The 20,619-nt window shown below is 41.1% G+C and overlaps 1 protein-coding gene across 1 annotated transcript in view; it reads right to left on the reverse strand.

Annotated features, from left to right (window-relative positions):
• The window catches only part of LOC102198766 (protein sidekick-1-like), a 173,933-nt gene that overhangs the window by 56,757 nt on the left and 96,557 nt on the right, over positions 1–20,619 (reverse strand). Inside the window, exons 12-16 of the mRNA XM_005750208.2 lie at positions 16,889–17,025; positions 15,543–15,690; positions 8,589–8,729; positions 5,029–5,210; positions 1,014–1,129 (exon numbers count right to left, since the gene is read on the reverse strand). Coding sequence (XP_005750265.1) covers positions 1,014–1,129; positions 5,029–5,210; positions 8,589–8,729; positions 15,543–15,690; positions 16,889–17,025 — 724 coding nt within the window. The remainder of the gene's footprint in view (positions 1–1,013; positions 1,130–5,028; positions 5,211–8,588; positions 8,730–15,542; positions 15,691–16,888; positions 17,026–20,619) is intronic.

Genomic DNA, 20,619 nt, shown 5'->3' on the forward strand with positions numbered 1-20,619 from the left:
TGAGTGAAGATACTTTCAAGGACAAGTAAATAAAAGACATGAAACTCATTAGAAGTGTCTGGTTCTTTATCTGGCCGAGAGTTTTGAGCTACATTATTAAGGGCATTGTATATAGTCAGTGATCTGTGGGGGTTAGGGTGGGGGTGAAATGAGATGAGGCTTTGCTTCATATCCTCTTTTAATTAATATCATTATCAACTGCCCCTCTGAGCAGCACAACACACCCAAAGATGCACACCCACGTGCACGGCAGCACTCACAGGCTGCAGTGGCAACATCAGAGAGTCACATCCAAAAGATGGAAAGCCATATAGTATTTATCAACCAATATTCCCACTCTAAAACAGACCCAGTGACGCAAAGCTACAATGATGTGTTTTCTTTGTCATCTTAATCAGTTCCTTAGGGGTTGGCTGCTACAATGAAGTGAAAAATAAATTGCCGACCAGAACTACATAAAGATCCCTCACGATATTCAGTCATTTTCTCTCACACGTCCCCATTTCCCTGCTTCTTTATTACCATTATTATTATGATCTTCTCTCTCTCTCCATATTTTCTTGGCATCCACTAATATTTCCCCTTTTTTAATCCCTTCTTTTATTTTTTGCTCCATCAGTAATTTTCTTCTTCTTGGAATCGACCCCGCGCTTGACTTGGATTACGACTTGGAGTAAACAAGAACACAGGAGCAGAGAGAAGGACATGACCTCTGAGCTGAACTCCATTTCTTTTCCAAACTTCAATTATTAAAATAGTGAATAAAATATTGAGTAATCTGTTTTTCTTCATTCTGTTTTTGAGAGTCAGGTCAAAGTCAGTCATGGGCAAACTTCAGTTTGTGTAGAAACAAAACGTAAAGATAGAGGATGACATTGGACATTTAAAAGAGTTATTTGGTCCTTCAAATATTTTATGAAATATTTCATTTTAAAGAAATTTGTCAACACATCAAAAACTGACTTAAAATGTAAGAAAAAAGAATAAGCAGTGAAGCATATTCAGAGACTTACCTTGTACCCCTGGTTGATGCCATTAATGAATTGCTGAGGTGGAGGGTTCCAAGTGAATTGGATAGTAGTTGAATTTATAGCAACAACTTGGACTTCCTGCGGAGGTGCTGTGGGAACTGAAGGCAGAGACAAAAACAAGGATGCTTAACTGCAACAGGTTCACCAAGAGGAAGGTTGTGTATTTATATAGTGAAAAAAACATTATTAAGACTTGTAGGCCCAAGCTGCAGAACTGTTCTTTTTTGTTTTGCTTTTTCTTTTTAAATAAGTGGTAGCTGTAAAAATATGAACCCGCACCACAGTTCAATGATTTATGTGGAGGCTCTGCTCATTTAATTAAAAGAAATAACTGCTAAGCTTGCAAAATAAAATGGCAAACCTATCCCTTTGTTCTTTGCTTAAAATGAACGTATTGTCTGAAAAGCTCCACTAATCTATTGTATTTTGCATATTAGTAACTTATTAATCTCTATATGAACATGTCAACTCTGCAGGCAAAGTGACAAGATTTTGGGGACCATGACGTAGGTGATGATTTTCTTTTTTATTCCCCCTTTAAATGCATCTGCATTAGTAAACAACGACTGGCAAACACACAGGAAGTGTTGGCCTGGATATCTGCTGGCTACAAGGAAAGCCACGAAAAATGGGCCGACGTTCCCCAGAGCTGATGGGGTTCCCTGATTGTTGTTACCTTATAGGATTGACTGAATGAGATTAGGGTGTTGATGCATTACCGGCTGACTGTGAAAAAGGATGACTCACTGGATTTGCTAGCTCACAGTATCAACGTAACACCCATTGTACTAACCCAGCAGCCCTTTCAGCCATGAACTGCCCATTACGGCATGATTTACTGATTAAAAACAGAACTGAGTTGATTAAGGAAACAAGACGCTTGATCTATATTAATATTTAACAGACAAAAGGCCCTCCTATGACTCAGTGTCACAAAACACCTTTAATTTGAAGAACTCTTCCTCTCTTTTTTAAGTGGCTCTTTCTTTCAGGCCACAAAGCTTGAACTTTTTGTTAAGTGTGTTAAGCCTTGATGACATAACATCAATAGGGCAATTTTTTAAAGCTTTGGAAATCTGCCTTCAGAGCCACGGCAGCAGTCCCCTTTACCCCTTTCTCCACTGACGCAGCTCCCAAACTAGAACTGGTTGAATGCATTTCCACCAAAAAAAAAACGACGCTGGCGCCAAAAAGCTGACACCAGCACGGCACCGCAAAATTGCTGGGCCCAGAGTCAGAACCACGTCAGTGACTGTGGGAACTTCTCCAGTGATTTGCAGCCTACAGATTCTAACTGGCATGATTTTCTTTCCCTTGAAATGGCCCCAACTTCTGCTAGCAAGGTTATGAAATAATCTATCTGAACCTGTCGAAATGAGGACTAGGTCTTAAAAGGCTCTGCACCAGCACTGTGTTCAGCAAAAAGAAGCAGCAGTGACGGGTGTTAAATCACTCGAGCTCACATTTATCTTACGTATACATATGCGTTCATCCATGAAGTATTTATAGCATTTATTTGTCACATTACTATGTATTATTTATCTCTTAAAGAGCAGAAAAAAAGCCTGCAACCGTCCATGTTGCTGACAATGTTAAATAAATTTGATCCATCTGTGTTTAAGTTTGAATACACGTTTAAAAATGTTCTGTGCATTCAAATGAAAGCAAGATGGTGACGATTTCAAATGACAGAATCTGAAACACGCACGAGCTCGGTCGAGGCATTCATCAGCCGCCTAAGAGTGAGTCGGAGAATAAAGAGTGCAACGCGATAAGATAGAAGCTGTGGAAAATACTGTGTATACAGCAGCAGTTTTTCATATGAAATGTAGCTTATTTGTTCAAGATGGAAAAAAGAAGGCTGGCAGGAGGTAAATACTGCAAACAAGCGCAGAACATGTTTGGTTCTCACAAGCTGAATGCATTTTGCATCACCCAACACCGCCTGTGCTGTTTATTTTTTCTTCTTTCCCCTTTCTTTTGTGTCCGTGTGTGAATGGTTCTCTGCACGTAGATCTTTATTTATTTATTTATTTATCTATGTTATGTGAACTCTATTAAAACAGTTGGTCATTTGGATGGAGGGTGGGGAGCAGAGTGAATAAACATCAAAGCCAGGAACAGAGAGAAAAAGGGGTGACAGTGAGATTTGTGTGCATGCGAGCGTGTGCGCCCGTTCCTGAGTGCAGTTGTGTGTGCGTGTGCGCGAGTGTCTGTGGGCACATGTTATGGTGATTACACAGTAAGGGGTTTATGCTGATGCTAGAGAGCCACAGAGTGATAATGTACTGTTGCATGATGGGAATGCCCTTTACATTTTACATTTGAGCTGAAGTGGCCAGATGAAACACGCGCACCCACGCGCACAAACACAAAGTGGGTGGAAAGAGACCAAAACAAAAACTAGTGAAAAATGGTGTTGCTGGTGATGTTGCAAGGAGGGGGAACAAAGAATGAGAAAAGTTTGAGGGAGACAGAAGATTAATTGATGTTAAAGATGCTCTCTCCCTCCCTGCCATGCTGATTGTGCTCCTGGGGACTGGCTTCTAACCCCTTGCAGCTCACAGCTTCAGATAAAACACTAAACTCTTCCCTTTGGGTGAATCTTAGTATGCGTGTAAGGCTGCTTGTGAGAGAGAGAGCAATGTTATCAGAGTCTAACACAGAGTTTAGCTTCATCCTTTCAGAGACACTGAGAGAGAGAAAATGTCGAATCCATCGCAGCCACTCCCATTAAACCACATTAGAATAATTAATGAGCCTAACTCCCTTTCCTGAGTCTATAAACCTGTCCCGAACTCTTGTAATAATGACTCTGAGTTTTATGTGCGAGCGTGCATGTGTGTGTGTGTGTTTGGCCCATGTTTAATACAGATAATATACTGTTGAAATAAAAGCCAGGAAAAGACGAACACGCGTTTAAAGGAGATTTACCCCAACAACCACTTCCTCTCATCTCACTTTACAGTCTTCACTTACATTCTTCCTCATTTCATACTCTTCCTTTATTTATGTTGAGAGACTTCAAAGCGTGTTGCTCTTTCCAGCCATATTTATTAAATGTATTATATGCCATGTTTTATATTTATAGAGCAATACAGAAACTCTTTCCCCATGAATTCCCCCCAGTTCATCTCAATGTGCTCGTTGGCCAGATGGGAGATGTAGTCCCTCCAGCATGTCCTGGGTCGCCCCTAGGGTCTCCTCCCAGTCGAGTGAAGTTGGTATGCCTGCGAGGAAATGCCTCAGGCACAACAAGTCTGAACCGCATCAAACGACACCCCTCTAAGTGAGAGTGAAGCTTGTCAGGTTATGGAGAAACTTCGTTGCGGGTGCTGGTAACTGATCTCAGTCGTCTGATCCCCACCCAAAAACATTAAACAGATGAGGATGTAAGTATATATACTCACTGCCACAATACGAGGGAAACTGAAAAATACAAATGGACCTTTACTGTCAGCTTAGCTATAAAACTATAGTCCTTTTTTTATCTCTATAGTTGTGTTATTGTGAAAACAAACTGAACATTTAAGGCTTCGTTGTATTTTGGATACTGTTTATATGCTAATATGTTGTTTGCTTAATGCCATATTACAATGCATGATTTATTCAGCTTTGGTCAGATAATGCTCATGTTTGCATGTCAAGTTTCAACAGTCAGTCTCTCAGGAATAGCTTCCTTAACACTTCATTTGCAGGCGTTGCATTTAATTCACATAGAAAGTGAACATGTGAATCCCTCGTTGTCCCCTGTATTACATAATACATAAAGTCTGCTCATAAGTCAACGCTCATAATGTGTGATTGCTCTGATGTGAAGTCTTTTCCGGCCCGTATTTAAAGATTCACGGACCAAGGAAGAGTTCTTCTTGGGTTACTAACTCAACAGTGTCACAGTATTTTATATTTAGCAGCGTGCATATGGAGCAGTGATTAAAAACCTCTCAGAACGACTTGGTATATTTGCTTTGAGAAATAAAAGTGTGTGTATACTTACCTCCCTGCAGTGTGTACTCAGTGACAGGACTGCTGTAGACACCCAGGCCTGCTCCTGTGTAGGCGGCCACCTGGATCTGGTACTGCGTCCAGATGATCAGATCTTTCAGCAGACAGTAGTTGGTCTCTGGGCTGCTGATGTTCTTCTCCTGGTAGTCTCCTGGCAGCCCTGCCAGACGGTACCTACACACATACACACACAGACGCACGCACACATTTCAATATGTTGTTTTGCAAAAAAACACGTTAGGAAAGTAAAGTAAATGGTATGAGTCTAACTCACACAAAAAGGCTATACAGTACATTCCTGTCCCAGTAAGTGTGACCACATAGGGAGTAAAGTATGCAATAGATTAATGTAAAAACATCAAATGTAGAACAAAAAACATAATCTTCAACCAGAAAATACTTTACATTAATATTTTACATTATTACTTATTTATGATATAATGTAATATTTTCAAGAAATCTCAAAGGTTTACCATCCAGAGAAAACCAACAAACACTGGTCACAGTTAGCTACCTCCCAAACCAGCTCAACCCAATATAGCTGCGTCACGCTAGAGTAAAAACAGGACAGCAACTTCCGTATGACTTAGGAAAAAAAAAAAACCCCACAGAAGATCATGGTTATCCGGTCACTGCACTGACTCCTTTTCACGTTCGGGTAGTTTCTGCATGCAGAGGCAGAGACAACTTTTGATTGCGTTTGATGAGTTAGCATAACTCATCGGTGGCATGTGGCATGATTTGCAATAGGAGACTGAACTCGACTGGTTGTCTTCTGATTATACTCCTATACAAAGAAATCCTGCTAGTTAATGTGAATTTTTGTGCATGTATAGACAGCAACAGATTTTAGAGTTTCTGCTGACGTATACAGTTAATCACCGTATTATCACAAAGAGATGGCATGCAATTTCCACCTTGACCCCATTCAGCCACATACTGACTGCAGACATCTTATCTGAACATTTAAGACATGTTTTAATGACAGCGTTGGTTTGCTTCCAAATCCCATTTTGTAACCAAAATTTATAAAACAACAAAAAAACAAATGAAGTGAGAGAACTTTATTTCATTTGGTAAAACAGAGATCATTTTTAACTGTGGGGATATTATTTGCAGTTGGAAAACTGATTATTATTATGTGCAATAAATGTTACGTTTCAAATTTCAATAATGTTGTATCATGATTTAAGTAGTGGGATACTGTAACATGTATCATGGGGTATCTGGTTATTTCCCATCTCTAATACTGGACTTTCTGATACGCATGTTCAAATAAATGGAAATAAGCTATTTAGTGTACATTTAAACTTAAACTATGATTAACAATTTTCTGTTAATGTGAAGTCCTTCTACAGCTTCTTAAAGATTAAAAATCTCCAATGTTGGGTAGACATCCCTGAATAGTGCACCTCCAAGGCCTTTGCTTTAGTATATGTGATATAAACGTCCACTTAAAAGGATATATGACCCAACCAGACAGGGAGGTGTAATACCACTTTGGTACTGTACATATCTGATGGAGCTGAATGGAGTAATAATCCCCATGTCAGCGTTTTAATATGAAGCCTATTCACTGTAACAGGATATTCCTACGATTCACCGGCTGAGTCAGCGCTCTGTCACAAATACATGCTGTATACACACACGTAACATGCTCATATACACAAATACACAGACACAAAGTGAGGGGGCGCTGGAGGCCGACGGGGGATCTTCACAGCGGAGAGGAGATAGACCCCCTCTCTCCACCTGATACAATGACACTCACACTGGGAGAGAAGGAGGAGGAGAAGGAGGGGGAGGGAATGATGTTGGAAACAAGGAGAAAGAGAGTGAGGATCTGCCAGCTGACACAACAAGGAGGAAGGAGATCCAAATGGGAGGGAAGGAGGTGGGAGCTCTGTCCTATAAAGTGGAAATGATATAGTGGGAACGTACGTGTGCGATTCCATTTTCTACTGATTTTCTGAAGTGGATGCAGATAACACAGTGAAGGAGGATAAAGACTAGATAACTTCTACTGCAATTACATGCAAATTTGTTTTAGGCAGCTGATGACGGCTTGATTACACACACTTTGTATCACACTTTGGGTAAACATCAAAAAGGAGGGATGGAGGACTAAAGGGCGGCAGGTGTGTCTGTAAAGACAGCTCTCCTGTGTCTGTCTATCAGACACACTCACACAAACAAACAATGACAGAAAGGAATAGGTATTAGTTCTTGACTTAAGCACAACACACTATAAAACTACAAGTATCACTAATGATTAACTAGTGGCAGAAATCTAATAGAATAGAGGTACCTGACTGATTTTGTCCAGCTCCAAGTGAAATTGAAAGCTGCAGAATAACCTGACTTTCCCACTTCACCTGACTTCACCCAAAGCTTTCAGGCACAGAGCTCTAAACGAACCCCCTCTCCTATGAGCCAAACATGCTCACAGAGTGTGTTCAGCAGGGTGCAATTTGGTGGTATTGTGAAAAATACTACAAAAAAAAGTCACCTTAGCCATGCCAGCGTCTACAGTCCCATGGAAGTGACCGACCTTAATATGTCAACAGCTTTTCTCCATTAGGTTAAAGTACTGTGTGACAAAGGGCTTGCATTAATGCTAATAGCCAGTGAGTGGAGCCTGAGTAGGTCCAGACTTGCATTAATGAGGACGGTGGTGCATGTAGGTACAGAAGGATGGAGCTGGATGAGGTCAAGTTCCACCCATTTGGCTCTGCGCTGAATACCACTTAGAAAATCCTCAATGTTAAGGTGAAACTAGCTGAACAAAAGTTTAGCAAAGAATTTTCTGGGGTTTATATATAAGCTATTCAACTTGTTCAGCATTATTTTGCTTATTATCAGTAAGAAACATGAAGCAGCCATTATTTGGGCGAAAGAGAGCTGTCGTATTGTGAATAAGCAAAAACAGTCAATCATGAACATGCTATGAAAAAACTTTACATTTTTATGACCTTATACTACAGCAACCACTGTTGTCCTATTCTGAGAGAGATAAAAAAAAGGCCTCATCTAGAACACAATGTAACCAGAATGTTTGTGACGCAGCAGCTCATCCGGACTACAATTATGTTCTGTACAACGACGAATGTGACCTTGACCTTGAGCACAGTTTTGTTGATGACTCATTAAGCGATCATTGTGTGCAAATTTTCACTAAAATCTCCAGGAGTATAAAATGCAAGTAAAAACAAAGTACAGAGAATCCCTAAAATCTGTGCTTTTACAAAGTTTATTTTCTTTTAAATGAAGCTGGTAGGAAACAAGGATTATGTAGCAGCACAAATAATGCAAGTTCTGACAGAGAGGAGCCCTAACGAGTCGGCAGTTCATGCACAAACTGCACCAAACTCACAGGACCACCAAGTTTTGCAGAAATCCCAGTGACACTTTCTGCTGCACCCAAGAAGGGAACAAATGTACGGGCCCACTCGCTAAGTCACATGTGCAGTGTACCAGTTCTTTCTGTTACTTTCACTATCCCTACACTGCACAACAACACCCAAACACGCGCATGTTTCTGTGTGTGTTTACCTGAGTACATATCCTCTGAGGACGCCATTAAGCTGGGGCTCTGGTGGAGGCTGCCACTGGACCATTATGGACTGGTTTGTGCGCCCACTGGCCACAATATTTTTCGGAGGAGCGCTGGGTGCCTCCTCTCTTAGCATGAGCCTAACGCACACAGACAGAGAGAAAGAGAGAGAGGGACACAGAAAAATTATTATGAATCGAGTTTATTAGACATCGCGTAATGAGAATATCAGTGTCGCCGTAGAAGTGTAGGCGCAGCGTTTATCGTTATCACAGGGCGTCCAAGCAATCACTTATCATACCGTCTGCAGAGGAACACTTTATTAGGCGAGCAGGCTAATAAAAAATTTTTTTAGCAACACTGTTTCCTAAATATCTTCATCTTTTATAGTCGAGGAGGTCAGTGTGCCTCCAAATCAGTGACGGTGTTTGTCAGTGGAGATACACGGGACGGAGCTGCAACTTATTCCAGAAAATCATCTCGCAGTTTAAGCAGCTCTGATGAATTCTTATTGAATTCTGCACTCAGCTTTCTCATTGCTTGTCTCCTGGTGTATCTTCCAATTTCCTTTAATACATTTGTTTTTCATCTCTTGCTATATTGTTCATTTAAAAACAGCCAGCGCTGCTGCTGCTGCTGGGAACGCTTAACGCATCACTTCCAGCGCACCAGAGGATTTCTCCTGGGAATGATTGAGCTGAGACTGGGTGCTTAAAACACAGTTTTCATGAACTCCGTACAAGTTGAGTTGCTGTCGTGTTTTTTGTTTTGTTTTTGTTCGGCAACTTAAAGAAACAAACATGCATTTTCTGCCTGCGTCTTGCAGTCCGGTTGTTTATATTCTGTTTTATTCCTCCCATTTTAACTTTCAGATCTTCCTACTTTAGTTGAATTTGTATTCAAACGCTCTTGTCTGGATAGCGTCTATTTCACCCTCAACCCAACCACAATCCCCCGAGCAGACGAGCTACACAGTGTGACAGCAAAAGATACTTAAATCACTATTACTAGAGAATGAGCAAAGAGCTTGTCTTTTTATTTCCAGCGAGCCACTGTGATCCCGCTCTCCCTTTGCCCTCTTCTGTCTCTCCAAACCTTTTTCCCATCTTTACTTTGACATTTTGAACTACTTCTCTGTTTTTTTCTTCCCATCTGCAAACTCTCACCTTTCATCCATCATGTCCTTTGGCCTCAATTATTCTGTACTTCTATCTTTTACTCATCTCCTTCCCTCTTCTACTCTCCAATCACCCCCACCCCACCCCCGTGATTAAAGCTCCCGGCTCTCTCGCGGCTAGTAAAGCACACAGGGCTGAGCTGGTCAGCCTCTGGCTTTACAGTAAGCAGCTCAGCAAACATAATCAGAGCCATATGTGTTCACACACGCACATACAAACACTCCAAACAAATTTCTCCCAGCTTAAGACAGACTGCTACATCCGATGGTCTTTTCCCCTTCCGTGGATTATGTCTGGAGATTTACATTACCATCCCCCTCCAGCCTCCCCCTTCCTCCCTTTCCCCTCCGTGCCCCACAATCTCACTCTGAATGATTCTCTATAAGCTATCAAACCATTAGCTGTGGTATGGCTGTCTGTATTTGTGTGTCTGTGAATCAGTATGCGTCGATAAATGTGTGTTCACATCTATAAGCGTGTGTGTTTGTGTGAAAGCAGGGGTGTGAAAGCTGTTAGCTAGAGACTTGCACAGGCGGATATATAGCACAGGCCAGTGGTTTTACAGCTGTGCTTTACTTCCATTAGGTTAGGCACTGTCAGACACCAGGTGCTGTAGGGACATACACCTTCACACACACAGACACACACACACACACACACACACACACACACACTTATAGGCTAATGGGCCTTGTGTGAATGAGATGGGCATTAGGGTAGCTGTCTGGAAATGGAGAATATATATAATCCACAACTACGCCACAGCTTTTGACTGAAATTGATGGTGCACATTAATACACATCCATGAACTCACGCTATACAAACAAGCCGCACACCCGTACTGTACTGAACAGAGCCACTCAATCACGGTTTGATTGCAGATAAAACACACAAACGCACACTGACACACTTTCCCTCGATGGCAGAAACTTCCCGTGAACTGCCTTAATTCCCGTCCAGCCATTAAAAGTAAATATTTCACGGAGCGGGTTCATCGTGAGGACATCAACCTCACACAGGAGATTAAATGCAGTATACATTACTGTTTGTTACCCCCATCCAACGCGCTCGTGCACAACAACACATCTATGAAACACTCATGCATATATGCGCTGCAAGTGAACAAATGAAATCCCAAACTTAACACAGTGTGACACAGTTTCCGTGTCCCTCATCGCTATGAAAAAAGTGTGTGTGTGTGGGGGGGAGGGGGGGGGAGACATCTTCTGGAGGACATGTGTGAGTGAAGGAGGAGGAGGAGAGAGAGTGACGGGGGGCATTTTGAGAGTCCCTTTGCAGTGGGAATTAGGAAAAGTTTCTATCTGTGTCATTCTCCGCAGTTTAATGCCTGCTGGCTTTCTCTTTAAATACATGCTCGCGCTTAAATTTAATGGTGTTACTGGGATGTTGAGCGTGGCCCCATTCCAACTTGATCGGCCAGGAGTGAAAAGGAGTGCTATTAAACAGAGAGCAGCGGAAATCCAAAGAGAGAAACCAGGTATCACACGACTGGGTGCAAAGCTGCTGAATAGATTAGCTTATTTTTGTCTTGTTTGACACTTTAATTCTTGTCTCCTTTAAATGTTGTGCTGCATTGCTGGAGGTTAAAAATGGTGAAGGGTGATGCACTAAAGAGACTCAGTCAGGGAAACAGAGATACTTCTGCGTATTCTCACAATGAATCAACGCCAGCTACGGCTCACATTTGCTACTGCATATGTGTTTTATGCTTGTCATTTCATATTATGTTCTGATCAATGGCACCATTTTTACTCTATACCAGCAATAATGCTTCAAAATAAATCTAATGTGGCAGCAGATGCTCTTTCAATGGTGCAGAGCAGACCTTAAAAGACAAACTGTTTTAAAAAATATATGCAAGAATATTAAAAAGACAACAGGATGTGGGGAGGTAGACTACTGACTGGATCAAAAGCCAAAGGATTATTTAACACTGCCTTCTTCAGGCAGTTAGTGACAGCATTCAGTCATACGCCGCTTTAACGTTAGCGCTCATCCTCACTTTGTGCTCAACTAACTAAAAAAATGCCGCTGGCCAAAGTTTCTCATCACGGGCTGGATTCTCTTGAAGCCTGAAAACAGAGGGGCCCAGAGGACGTGCGAGAGTCCGACTCCCTCCCAGATGGCTTTAATTAGAATATGCTGAAAGAGTTTTCTGGATTTGTCGCCCTGTGATGCTAAAAAACGTTTTAGCCTCAGGTTCTTGTAAACAAATATTCAGGCCAGGCCAGAAGTGAAAGTTGCAGAAACACATAAACACGCGGAGTAGTTCTGAGAAACGATTCACTAATGATTTGATAATTAAAGGAATATTAACGAGCAATTCTCCCGTAATTCCGAACTGAAGAATGTACAGTTTAGAACATTATGATAAAACACCAGTGAACAGAGGAGACACTTTATTAATGAATAATTAGTTCATAATTTAGCTCTGTGACACCGAGGAAAAGATTTTCTCCATGAGTGGCTCCTCCTGATTGACTCTGATCCAGCCGCTAAGTGGTACAGACTACTAACTCCTCATTCATTGCTCATTACTTAATCATTAATTACTTTTTCGTGCAACCCTAAGTTATGTGACATGTCATACTGAGCAGTTCAGCCTCATTACTTTGCAGATGCTCATGAACTATCATTACCTACTAGGATAGTTTTAGGTGCAAAATGATGGTCAAAGCCAGCATGATAGAGTCCGTAATGTCTAAAGTGTGTGTCTAACATCAATCATGGGGGAAAAATATTATAAATATATCTGAAGGTCAAGCTGAAGATAAAGAAATGAAGGCATAAAACATCAAATACTCCTGTAACTAGCTGCTTTTAGCACTTTGTGGTCCTCACTTTTTCATTTTAACCTCTTGTTAGCAGTCACAAAACTCACACCATCTGAAGGCCACAGCAGCAATACTGACCTATTAAGCTCTATGGAAATAAAGGCTGACCTCTTATATTCAAGGTTAATTATGTAGTTATTCTAACAAAGAGTGAAAAAAAGAAACAGTTTTTAGTGTTTAGTGAAGTTCAAGACAGACATCCAAATACTAAAGCAGTTCTCTTAGATAAAACCAAAGAACTTTATCTCCTACTGTGCTTCAGTTTCTCTTCACCTTGCACTGGCTGTTAGAATTTATATATAATACAGCGTTTTTTTCACATCTACCATATTGATCTTGCATATTCAATTAGCCTCTGATGTTACACTTTACTTTGCTATTTGGGATTTTTTTAAAAGGGTATATGACATGACATTTGTTATTGTAAGGTATTTCAATTCAGATTTAACCTGGATTTTGTTTTTTACCTGTTTCTGGAAAGATGTTTGCAAGCACATGTCTAAGAATGGTCACAACAACAGTCTTGCAAACTATGAGAAGAAATAGTGATAAAAGTGCACCAATTGTTAAGGAGTTGAGGCTGATTGAAATCAGATATCAACCACTGAGATCACTGTTACCAGCCCACGTTAAACCTTCTTCAGCCTTTAGTGCATTCCTGTTACATTTTCCTGTTACATAGATTTGCCTGAAGAAAAAGCCTGAACCATTTCTGCTGTCTTCCATACAATAAGTTAAAATGTCGATCTATATGTCTTCATTTCTTCCTGAAGCTCCAAAAGCATAATCCGTATGCGTGACAAACAAGAATGGGACAGAGGAAAGCATTTTATCACACACCCAAGTCTGATGTCTTTTGGTTCTGACTAAAAAAAAGGAGTGAAGGCAAAATGAACTGAAATAAGATGCTTTAAAGTGCTGATGATGCCTGGAGTTCCAGGCATTTATGTATAATCTGTCTTTCCTCTGCTAATGCTTCCTCTTTAAAGATGGTAATGATGTGAGTGCAGGTCATGCATGAATAAGTCTGCGCATGTGTTACACTCCAGATTGCATAATTAGGAATCTTCAAGAGTATTTTTCATTCAGAGGTAATGTTTTTCAGCTTTGATCAGCTTCATTCCTATACTTTTAGTTTCTCTCACACTACACCCCGTCGCTACAGTACTCTTGATAAGGGAAATTTAAAAGAAAAGAAAAGCAATGTAATGACGAGGCAAGACTGAGAGAAAGAAACAAAAAATATTTACGACTTGATGCTGTTCTGATAAAGACTGTAATCAAAAAGACGCAAACAAAATGAGAGACAGCAGAAGCAGCTTGAAGTTCAAATTTTAATTAGGGCTTTTCTGTCATCGATATTACGAGCGATTTCTTTACCCGATCTTTATCGCTCACTCTGTCCACATTACTGCTCTTTGTCATGCTTCTGCTTGGGTGCTCAGTGCTCCTGCAGGACATTGTGCTATGCCTAACTGTGTGTTATGTTCATCACACACCTTGGCATCTCTGACTGTGTGCGTCTTATCCCAGTGAACCAGTGAGTCAAGCAGATGAAAAGGAAAGTGTGTGTGTACGTATGAGATGAACAACGAGGACGAGATGCAGCCATCTGCTCTGATACACTGAGCAAAGATAACTTGTCTTAATGCCAGAATTTCACTTAGGGAGACTCCAATCTATTGACCGGACCCTCTAACAACCAACTCTGGACTAAAGACTAGGAAGCAGAAAGGAGAAAAGAAGGAAGAGAGAAACAGGAAGAAGACGAGTAATGACAAACAAGCACAACAGGAGAATTTACTGAGCAAGAGTTTGAAAAAAAGGAAACCACAGGAAGAAAAGATTGGAAGAGGAGCAGAGATAAGAGAAGAACATCGAGCTGAAAAGAGGCAAAGTGAAAGCATACTTGTCTGAGGTTTGTGGATGTGCGATGGCAGCGCTCATAGCTGCTGTGACTGCCGAGTGTATTTGGCAGAACAACAACTGGCATCTGTCTGTGGTCAGTCTCTTCAGTAAGACAAAACCATGTTTGCATGCGTATGTGTTTGCCTACTTCATAATGCAGCATTGCATCTGTTGTATTATGTGCATGACTTAGAGACTTGGTATATCTGCGCAGTTAGAGGCAAAATCCTTAAGAGGCCTGCCACACCTCCACTAACCCTGTTTCACTGTATACAGTGCACCAGTGCTAAGGCATCATAATTACCCCCATTAGCGTTTTCCCTTGGGATAAACATGCAAACACACACAGACACACACATGCGTGCACAAGCAAACACCATAAATCTGCGCAGCCCTCTATTTGTTTTTCATTCTAAATCACACCTTTCATGCACACACATACAAATAGCAGCTTATTTAATCATTTTACCCCTTAGTTCAATATGTGCAATAGAAAGTGATGAAGACACACAAACACACACACAACCACACACAAACTTGGATATCTACAGCATGAATGTGATGAATATAAATTGCTCATTGCAAAGAAAATGGATTCTAAACAAAAAGGGATGCTCTCTTCATCCACGCCTTGTTATCCCTGTTTCATCCTCATTTCGAGTCCCATGTTCCCACTCATGTTCACCCACAATGTAACTCACAAATTCTTAGATACACAAACTAGACCGTGGGGATGCAGGCACTATGTCTTTTGAAAGGTTGCATTTTATTCATTCTCAGCTTTTGTAAAGTAGCGTGATCAGTGTCTATTACACAGACATGAAATGATATTTTTTTACACAAATAATTGCATGTTCTGCACAAAAAATGGTCTTGTGCTTTTTAGAAAACATCGGTGAAATACTTGTTTGGGGTCACAACGTATGTAACGCATGTTTAATAAAGCCAGGAGTAGTAAGTGTGTTACTCGGACACCTCGCTCCGTCTCTAAATGTACATTAGTCGCTCTTACCTCTGCGTCTCGGCGCTGTACTGACCCCTGCCCACTTGATTGACAGCACAGAGTCTAAACTGGTAGGTTCTGGCAGGTGTGAGCCCGCCCACTGATACCTTGGTCACTGCAGGATCAACCTCTGATAGGTAGACCTTCCATGGCGAGTCTAGAGACAAGACACAGAGATTAAAGGCCGATAATATCTGGCGCAGGCAGGACAAACAGAGACACAGGGACACTCAGGAACTATAAATCAAATGGAAAGAGGGGAGAAACAGATAAGAGGCAAAGTAAAGAAAACAGGGGGTAAGCTGGAGAGAATTATAAAGGAGAGAAGTAGCATATGATGCAACAAGAAGGAAAGGAAGAGAAGGATTAATAAAAAAGCGCAGATGCTGCTTCATATTGTTGCCAGCTTATCTCTCAGTCTTCCTGCTGAAGATACCACAGACAGATGCACTATTATCTCTATTATCACCCCAGCCACATGTATCTGTGCAAGCGAGACTGATAGCGTGCATGTGCCATTTTAAGCACGCCCAGGGTATTAGAGCCATTGTCTGACATGAAAACACATTGTAGTTACAGTGGCCCATTTACTACAATACAACAACAACAAAAAAATCTAATATATAACAGAGAGAGTGGATAATCAGTGTGCAGAAAACTCTAATCCATTCCTCACTGTCTGGATTCATCCGTCACTAAAATCGACCAGACGTTCAGGTTCTCTCCATTCCTCATCTTTCTCTTTATCGCTCCCTCTTATTTTCCAAACTTTTCTTCTTCGCTCCCATGGCAATGCTTCTGTTTTTATAGATGCAGCAGAGCAGCTGGTTAATGGTGACAGCACAAAGCTTTAAGTCACATTGGCGGTGCCGCTACAAAAATGATCAGAATAAGGATCAGTTCAGCTTTTAGAGTCATGTGCCAAGTGCTTGGCTGTCTATGTTACATTCACTGCCCGATCCCCTTAGCCTACATCAGGAGTGAGCGGCTCAACAGCCAATCTCCCTCCACTTTGTTTCTCCTGTCAGTCTATTCCTCAACACCTCTTCCCTATCTCTCTATAATTTGATAGAGAGCCAGCCTGCTGTTACAACATCTGTACTGGAGAGTGGGTGTGAGAGAGAGAGAGGGAGAGAGAGAGAGCGAGAGAGTGGGAGAGAGAGGCTAAAGGAGGCAGGGAAAATAAGAGTTTGTTTATAGTGGATCTGCATGTACGCTTACGCAGCAACACCATTCTCCATATGCCAGTCTCTTGTAAATGAGTGCACGTCAGTGCTTGGTAGACAGAGAGTGAACAGATGTTCGCCGTTCAGGAACTATAAAGTATGCCCAGGGACGGACATACACATACATACTGTTCTCTGAGAGCTCCAGCACGTAGTACAGAAGAGGGGAGTTCCCGTCGAAAGGGCGTAGCCAGGACAGGAGAACGGAGCGGGAGTCCGAATCATTGAGGCGAGCCGTCAGGGAGCGAGGAGAATGTGGAAGCTCACTGAATATACAGACAAAAAAATAAATAAAAAATAACATCAGAAACTGTTTCAATTTCATCTGTCTATCAATTCAATCTGAGGCTAAACTTAACATAAATAATGAAGACAAGGAAATAGTTAGGCTTTATCAAAGGTAGCAAAGGTAAAGTTACTGTATCTGCACATATAAAGCTGATTGTAAATATTAACAAGGTTACATCAAGCTTAAACTAGACAATGAAAGCTATAAATATGAAGTATTTATAAAATCATTCATTAGACAGAACCAAAGACTTAACTCATGGTTTTGGCCCATATGAGGCATCCATGCTTGTTTGATATTTTGGCTCTATTGTATCAAGACAAATGCACAGGAACATGAAAATTTAGAACCTCAGAATTACAGTAACTTCAGTGTGAATCCAGACATTTGGCTAGACTGTTTCCTGGCTGCAAGCAATTGCCAGCTAGATTTCAAAAAGCCATTGCTCCCAGTCTATAAATAAACCTGCAACTCCATTTCAAGCAGAGCCACTTTAGTTCAAGGAAAATTGTTATTTCCCTCAGCAGTAATTTATATATGACAGTATGGCTCTGTTTTGGGACCTTTCCTCGTGTATATGTGGGAAGCCTGAGGGAGAAACATCAGCAAACCCAGAGCGTTAAACAGAGCTCACGTCAACAGTAACAGATATGAAGTGATTACACCCTCAGTCACACAGGCCTAGAGACTTGTCAGTGACCATATAGCAACCACTGATGGGACATTTACGTTGTGTGTTGTGTTAATTATTTTGTTCCATTTCCCCTTTCCCCTATTTATTCAATATATTTTTGGTACAAGACATTGCAGTCTTTGGTCTCATCATTCACACCATCTAGGCTCCATAAAGAACTATTTCTTCTGCACGTCAGTCAGTAAATTCATCCATTGACATAAACTAGTCCCTTAAATAACTTAGCGTTACACTAGGGAAAAACCTGTATTCCCCAAACGGTTCCAAGTGGTTGCTAAAAGTCACTTTGAAACCAAATGTTAAAGCCTCATCAATACAGGCCTAGAGACTGGTCAGTGACTTCCTAGAAACCACTGGTTGTTATGGAAAAGAGTCCATTCTGCAACTGATTGCCAAGTGGTTGCTGGAAGTTACCAGCATGAAATTAGTTGTAAAACTGCGCACAATGCTGAACCAAATATCTCCATGGAACTGCTTTGGTCGCTAGCAGGTTGCTGCAGTTGCCAGTAGTTTGCATGGAAGATGCTGACGTGTCTGCCAGCACTAACCAACTACTTACTAAGTGGTTGTGAAACACCATGTTCGCCTTCAAAGTCAAAGTTAAAATGTGCTGGTTGAACAACCTGGTCTCCATTTCCAGTTGCCGTACTTGGGAGAGTAAATGGCAATTGCCTGCAGTCAAGCCAGTGTCTTACATGCAAACTACAGGCAATCACCTCGGTCTGCTAGCAACCAAGGCAATCACAATCTCCATATTATTTTAGGGTCTTTACCTTACAATATAAAGCACCGTGAAGTGGCTTGTATTGCGATTTGAAATGAAACTTTTAGGTTTATGCAACCATCCAGTCTCTATGCCTATGTGACTAGGGCCTAAGTTAGACACAGTATGAATGGTGGCTCTGGGGTCAAAGTGGGTTGCAAAGCTGCTTCCATAGGAAGCAGCAACCGTACGCAGATCAAAGCAACTAAAATAAGCCTCCCCTCTATATTCTTTTGCTTAACCATACACTCATTTGAACCAACCCTTACTGCTTATACACTTATTACACTATTTTTACATCTTAGGCAAATGAGACACAGCCTCAAAGAGCTTTATACTGAACTTTGGATCTGCTGGTAAAATTAGGTTATTTTTTTTGACTTGGACATAATAGAATTTTCTCCTATTTCAGGTCTTTCTTGCAAGCTAGGGTCCGAAAATATTTATTGTTGCTTCAAATTTGCCACCAAGACCCAAGACGGGGACTGAATTTACTTATTTAACTTTTGCAAAGAAGGGAATACATTTTTCAGACTGTCACACTTTTCCTTAATATCCACATCTTGACAAAATGTGTCCTGATTGCTTATGTATCATTTGCATCTCATAAACGCGTCTGTGACAATATGCAGACTGTTCAGTAGACAGATATTTGGTTTCCTGTGTTCTGTTATTCTATTAAATATGTGAGGTGCCATACTGCTAGCACTGACACCCAGGCTAGATCTTGGGTCTGAGCCAGGATCAGTTCCAGTGGGTGAAATCTTTTAAATATGGCGCTGCCTTGCATATATTTACTCTGTACGTGCACTGCATCACTGCGTCTCATCACATCTATTAAAAAACACATTTTCCACACATTTTCATCCCTGCCCTGTTAATAACAAAAGAAAGCAATACAGGTATTTTCATGAAAGCAACATAGAAATCCACATATTTGATTACACCAATCTTAGCGTATCGTAACTCTTTTTGTAGACTGTGGGCTTGAAGGAGGGAAAGGAGAGAACAGCAAATCCTAGTATCACTACATATGAAGGCTGCAGGTGCTGGTAGAAATATTGAGACAACATAAAAGAACAAAATAAATATATTTACACTGAAACTATAATAAAAGAGAGAGTCCCCTGTGTATAGAATAGCTGTATCTCATATTCATAAGCTTATTAATTATTTCTAAGCTATGGACAACATAGCTTTCAAAGATATGTTGTCCAAGAGCTCTGCTTCGACAGCCTGCAAGGTCCTATTAAGGGCATCAGATAACAGGGTTTGAAAACATTTGCCTTGCTTCCTTTTTCCCTTATGAGCAACTTTGCAGTTTAACATTTAAGCACAGAAACAAAGGGAACTAGAGGAGATGTGGGAGAGGAATAAGACATACTGTAATGTTGTGAGAGGAAGAGGAGGAGCACACCAAGAAATAGGAAGGACACCAATGAATGAAGCTAGGAGGGAGCAAGGGGAAATGAGAATGATGTTTTCTTCTCCGAGCTGACACGATCATATTAATTAATGGATGAGCTTAGAGAACATTAGAGCAAGTACCTTCACACCGTCCTTACAAATCACAAACACACACATAGGCACAGACACACACTCACAGACACATGAATGGGTCTTACGGGAGTTGAACCAATAACCCGCTGGTAATTAGTCTGTCTCCTCAGCCGCCAGCGTCTGTTAGCCCCTGTGACCCATTGATACTGAGCTAACGAGAATGTCAGTCACACATGTGGATACACGCAGCTGCGCACGCATACACCACGCTCAGAAACACGGGTGTATAGAAATCCCATCCAGGCCAGTATGTTTTTGCACAGCAATAAACACAGATTCGCTCTCTCCCTCTGCGTCTGACATGCATAACCTCTTGTCTCTCTATAATTTAGAAGGATGTGGACTCATGTTCATTCTCTTTCCTACCCGGCAATTATATTAATATATCATAAGTGCCTTTTAGAAATGTATTATTTAAGTGCCTATTAATATACAAATACCACTACCTGTTCTCTTAGTGGCTGTAATAAGGCTGAGTGGGTCGGAGCGTGGGATACACGCTGATATGTGTGTGTGTGTGTGTGTGTGTGTGTGTGTGTGTGTGTGTGTGTGTG

This window comes from Pundamilia nyererei, unplaced genomic scaffold, assembly GCF_000239375.1.
Source record: "Pundamilia nyererei isolate P.nyererei 1_Seehausen unplaced genomic scaffold, PunNye1.0 scaffold00265, whole genome shotgun sequence".
Classification (NCBI taxonomy): Eukaryota; Metazoa; Chordata; class Actinopteri; order Cichliformes; family Cichlidae; genus Pundamilia; species Pundamilia nyererei.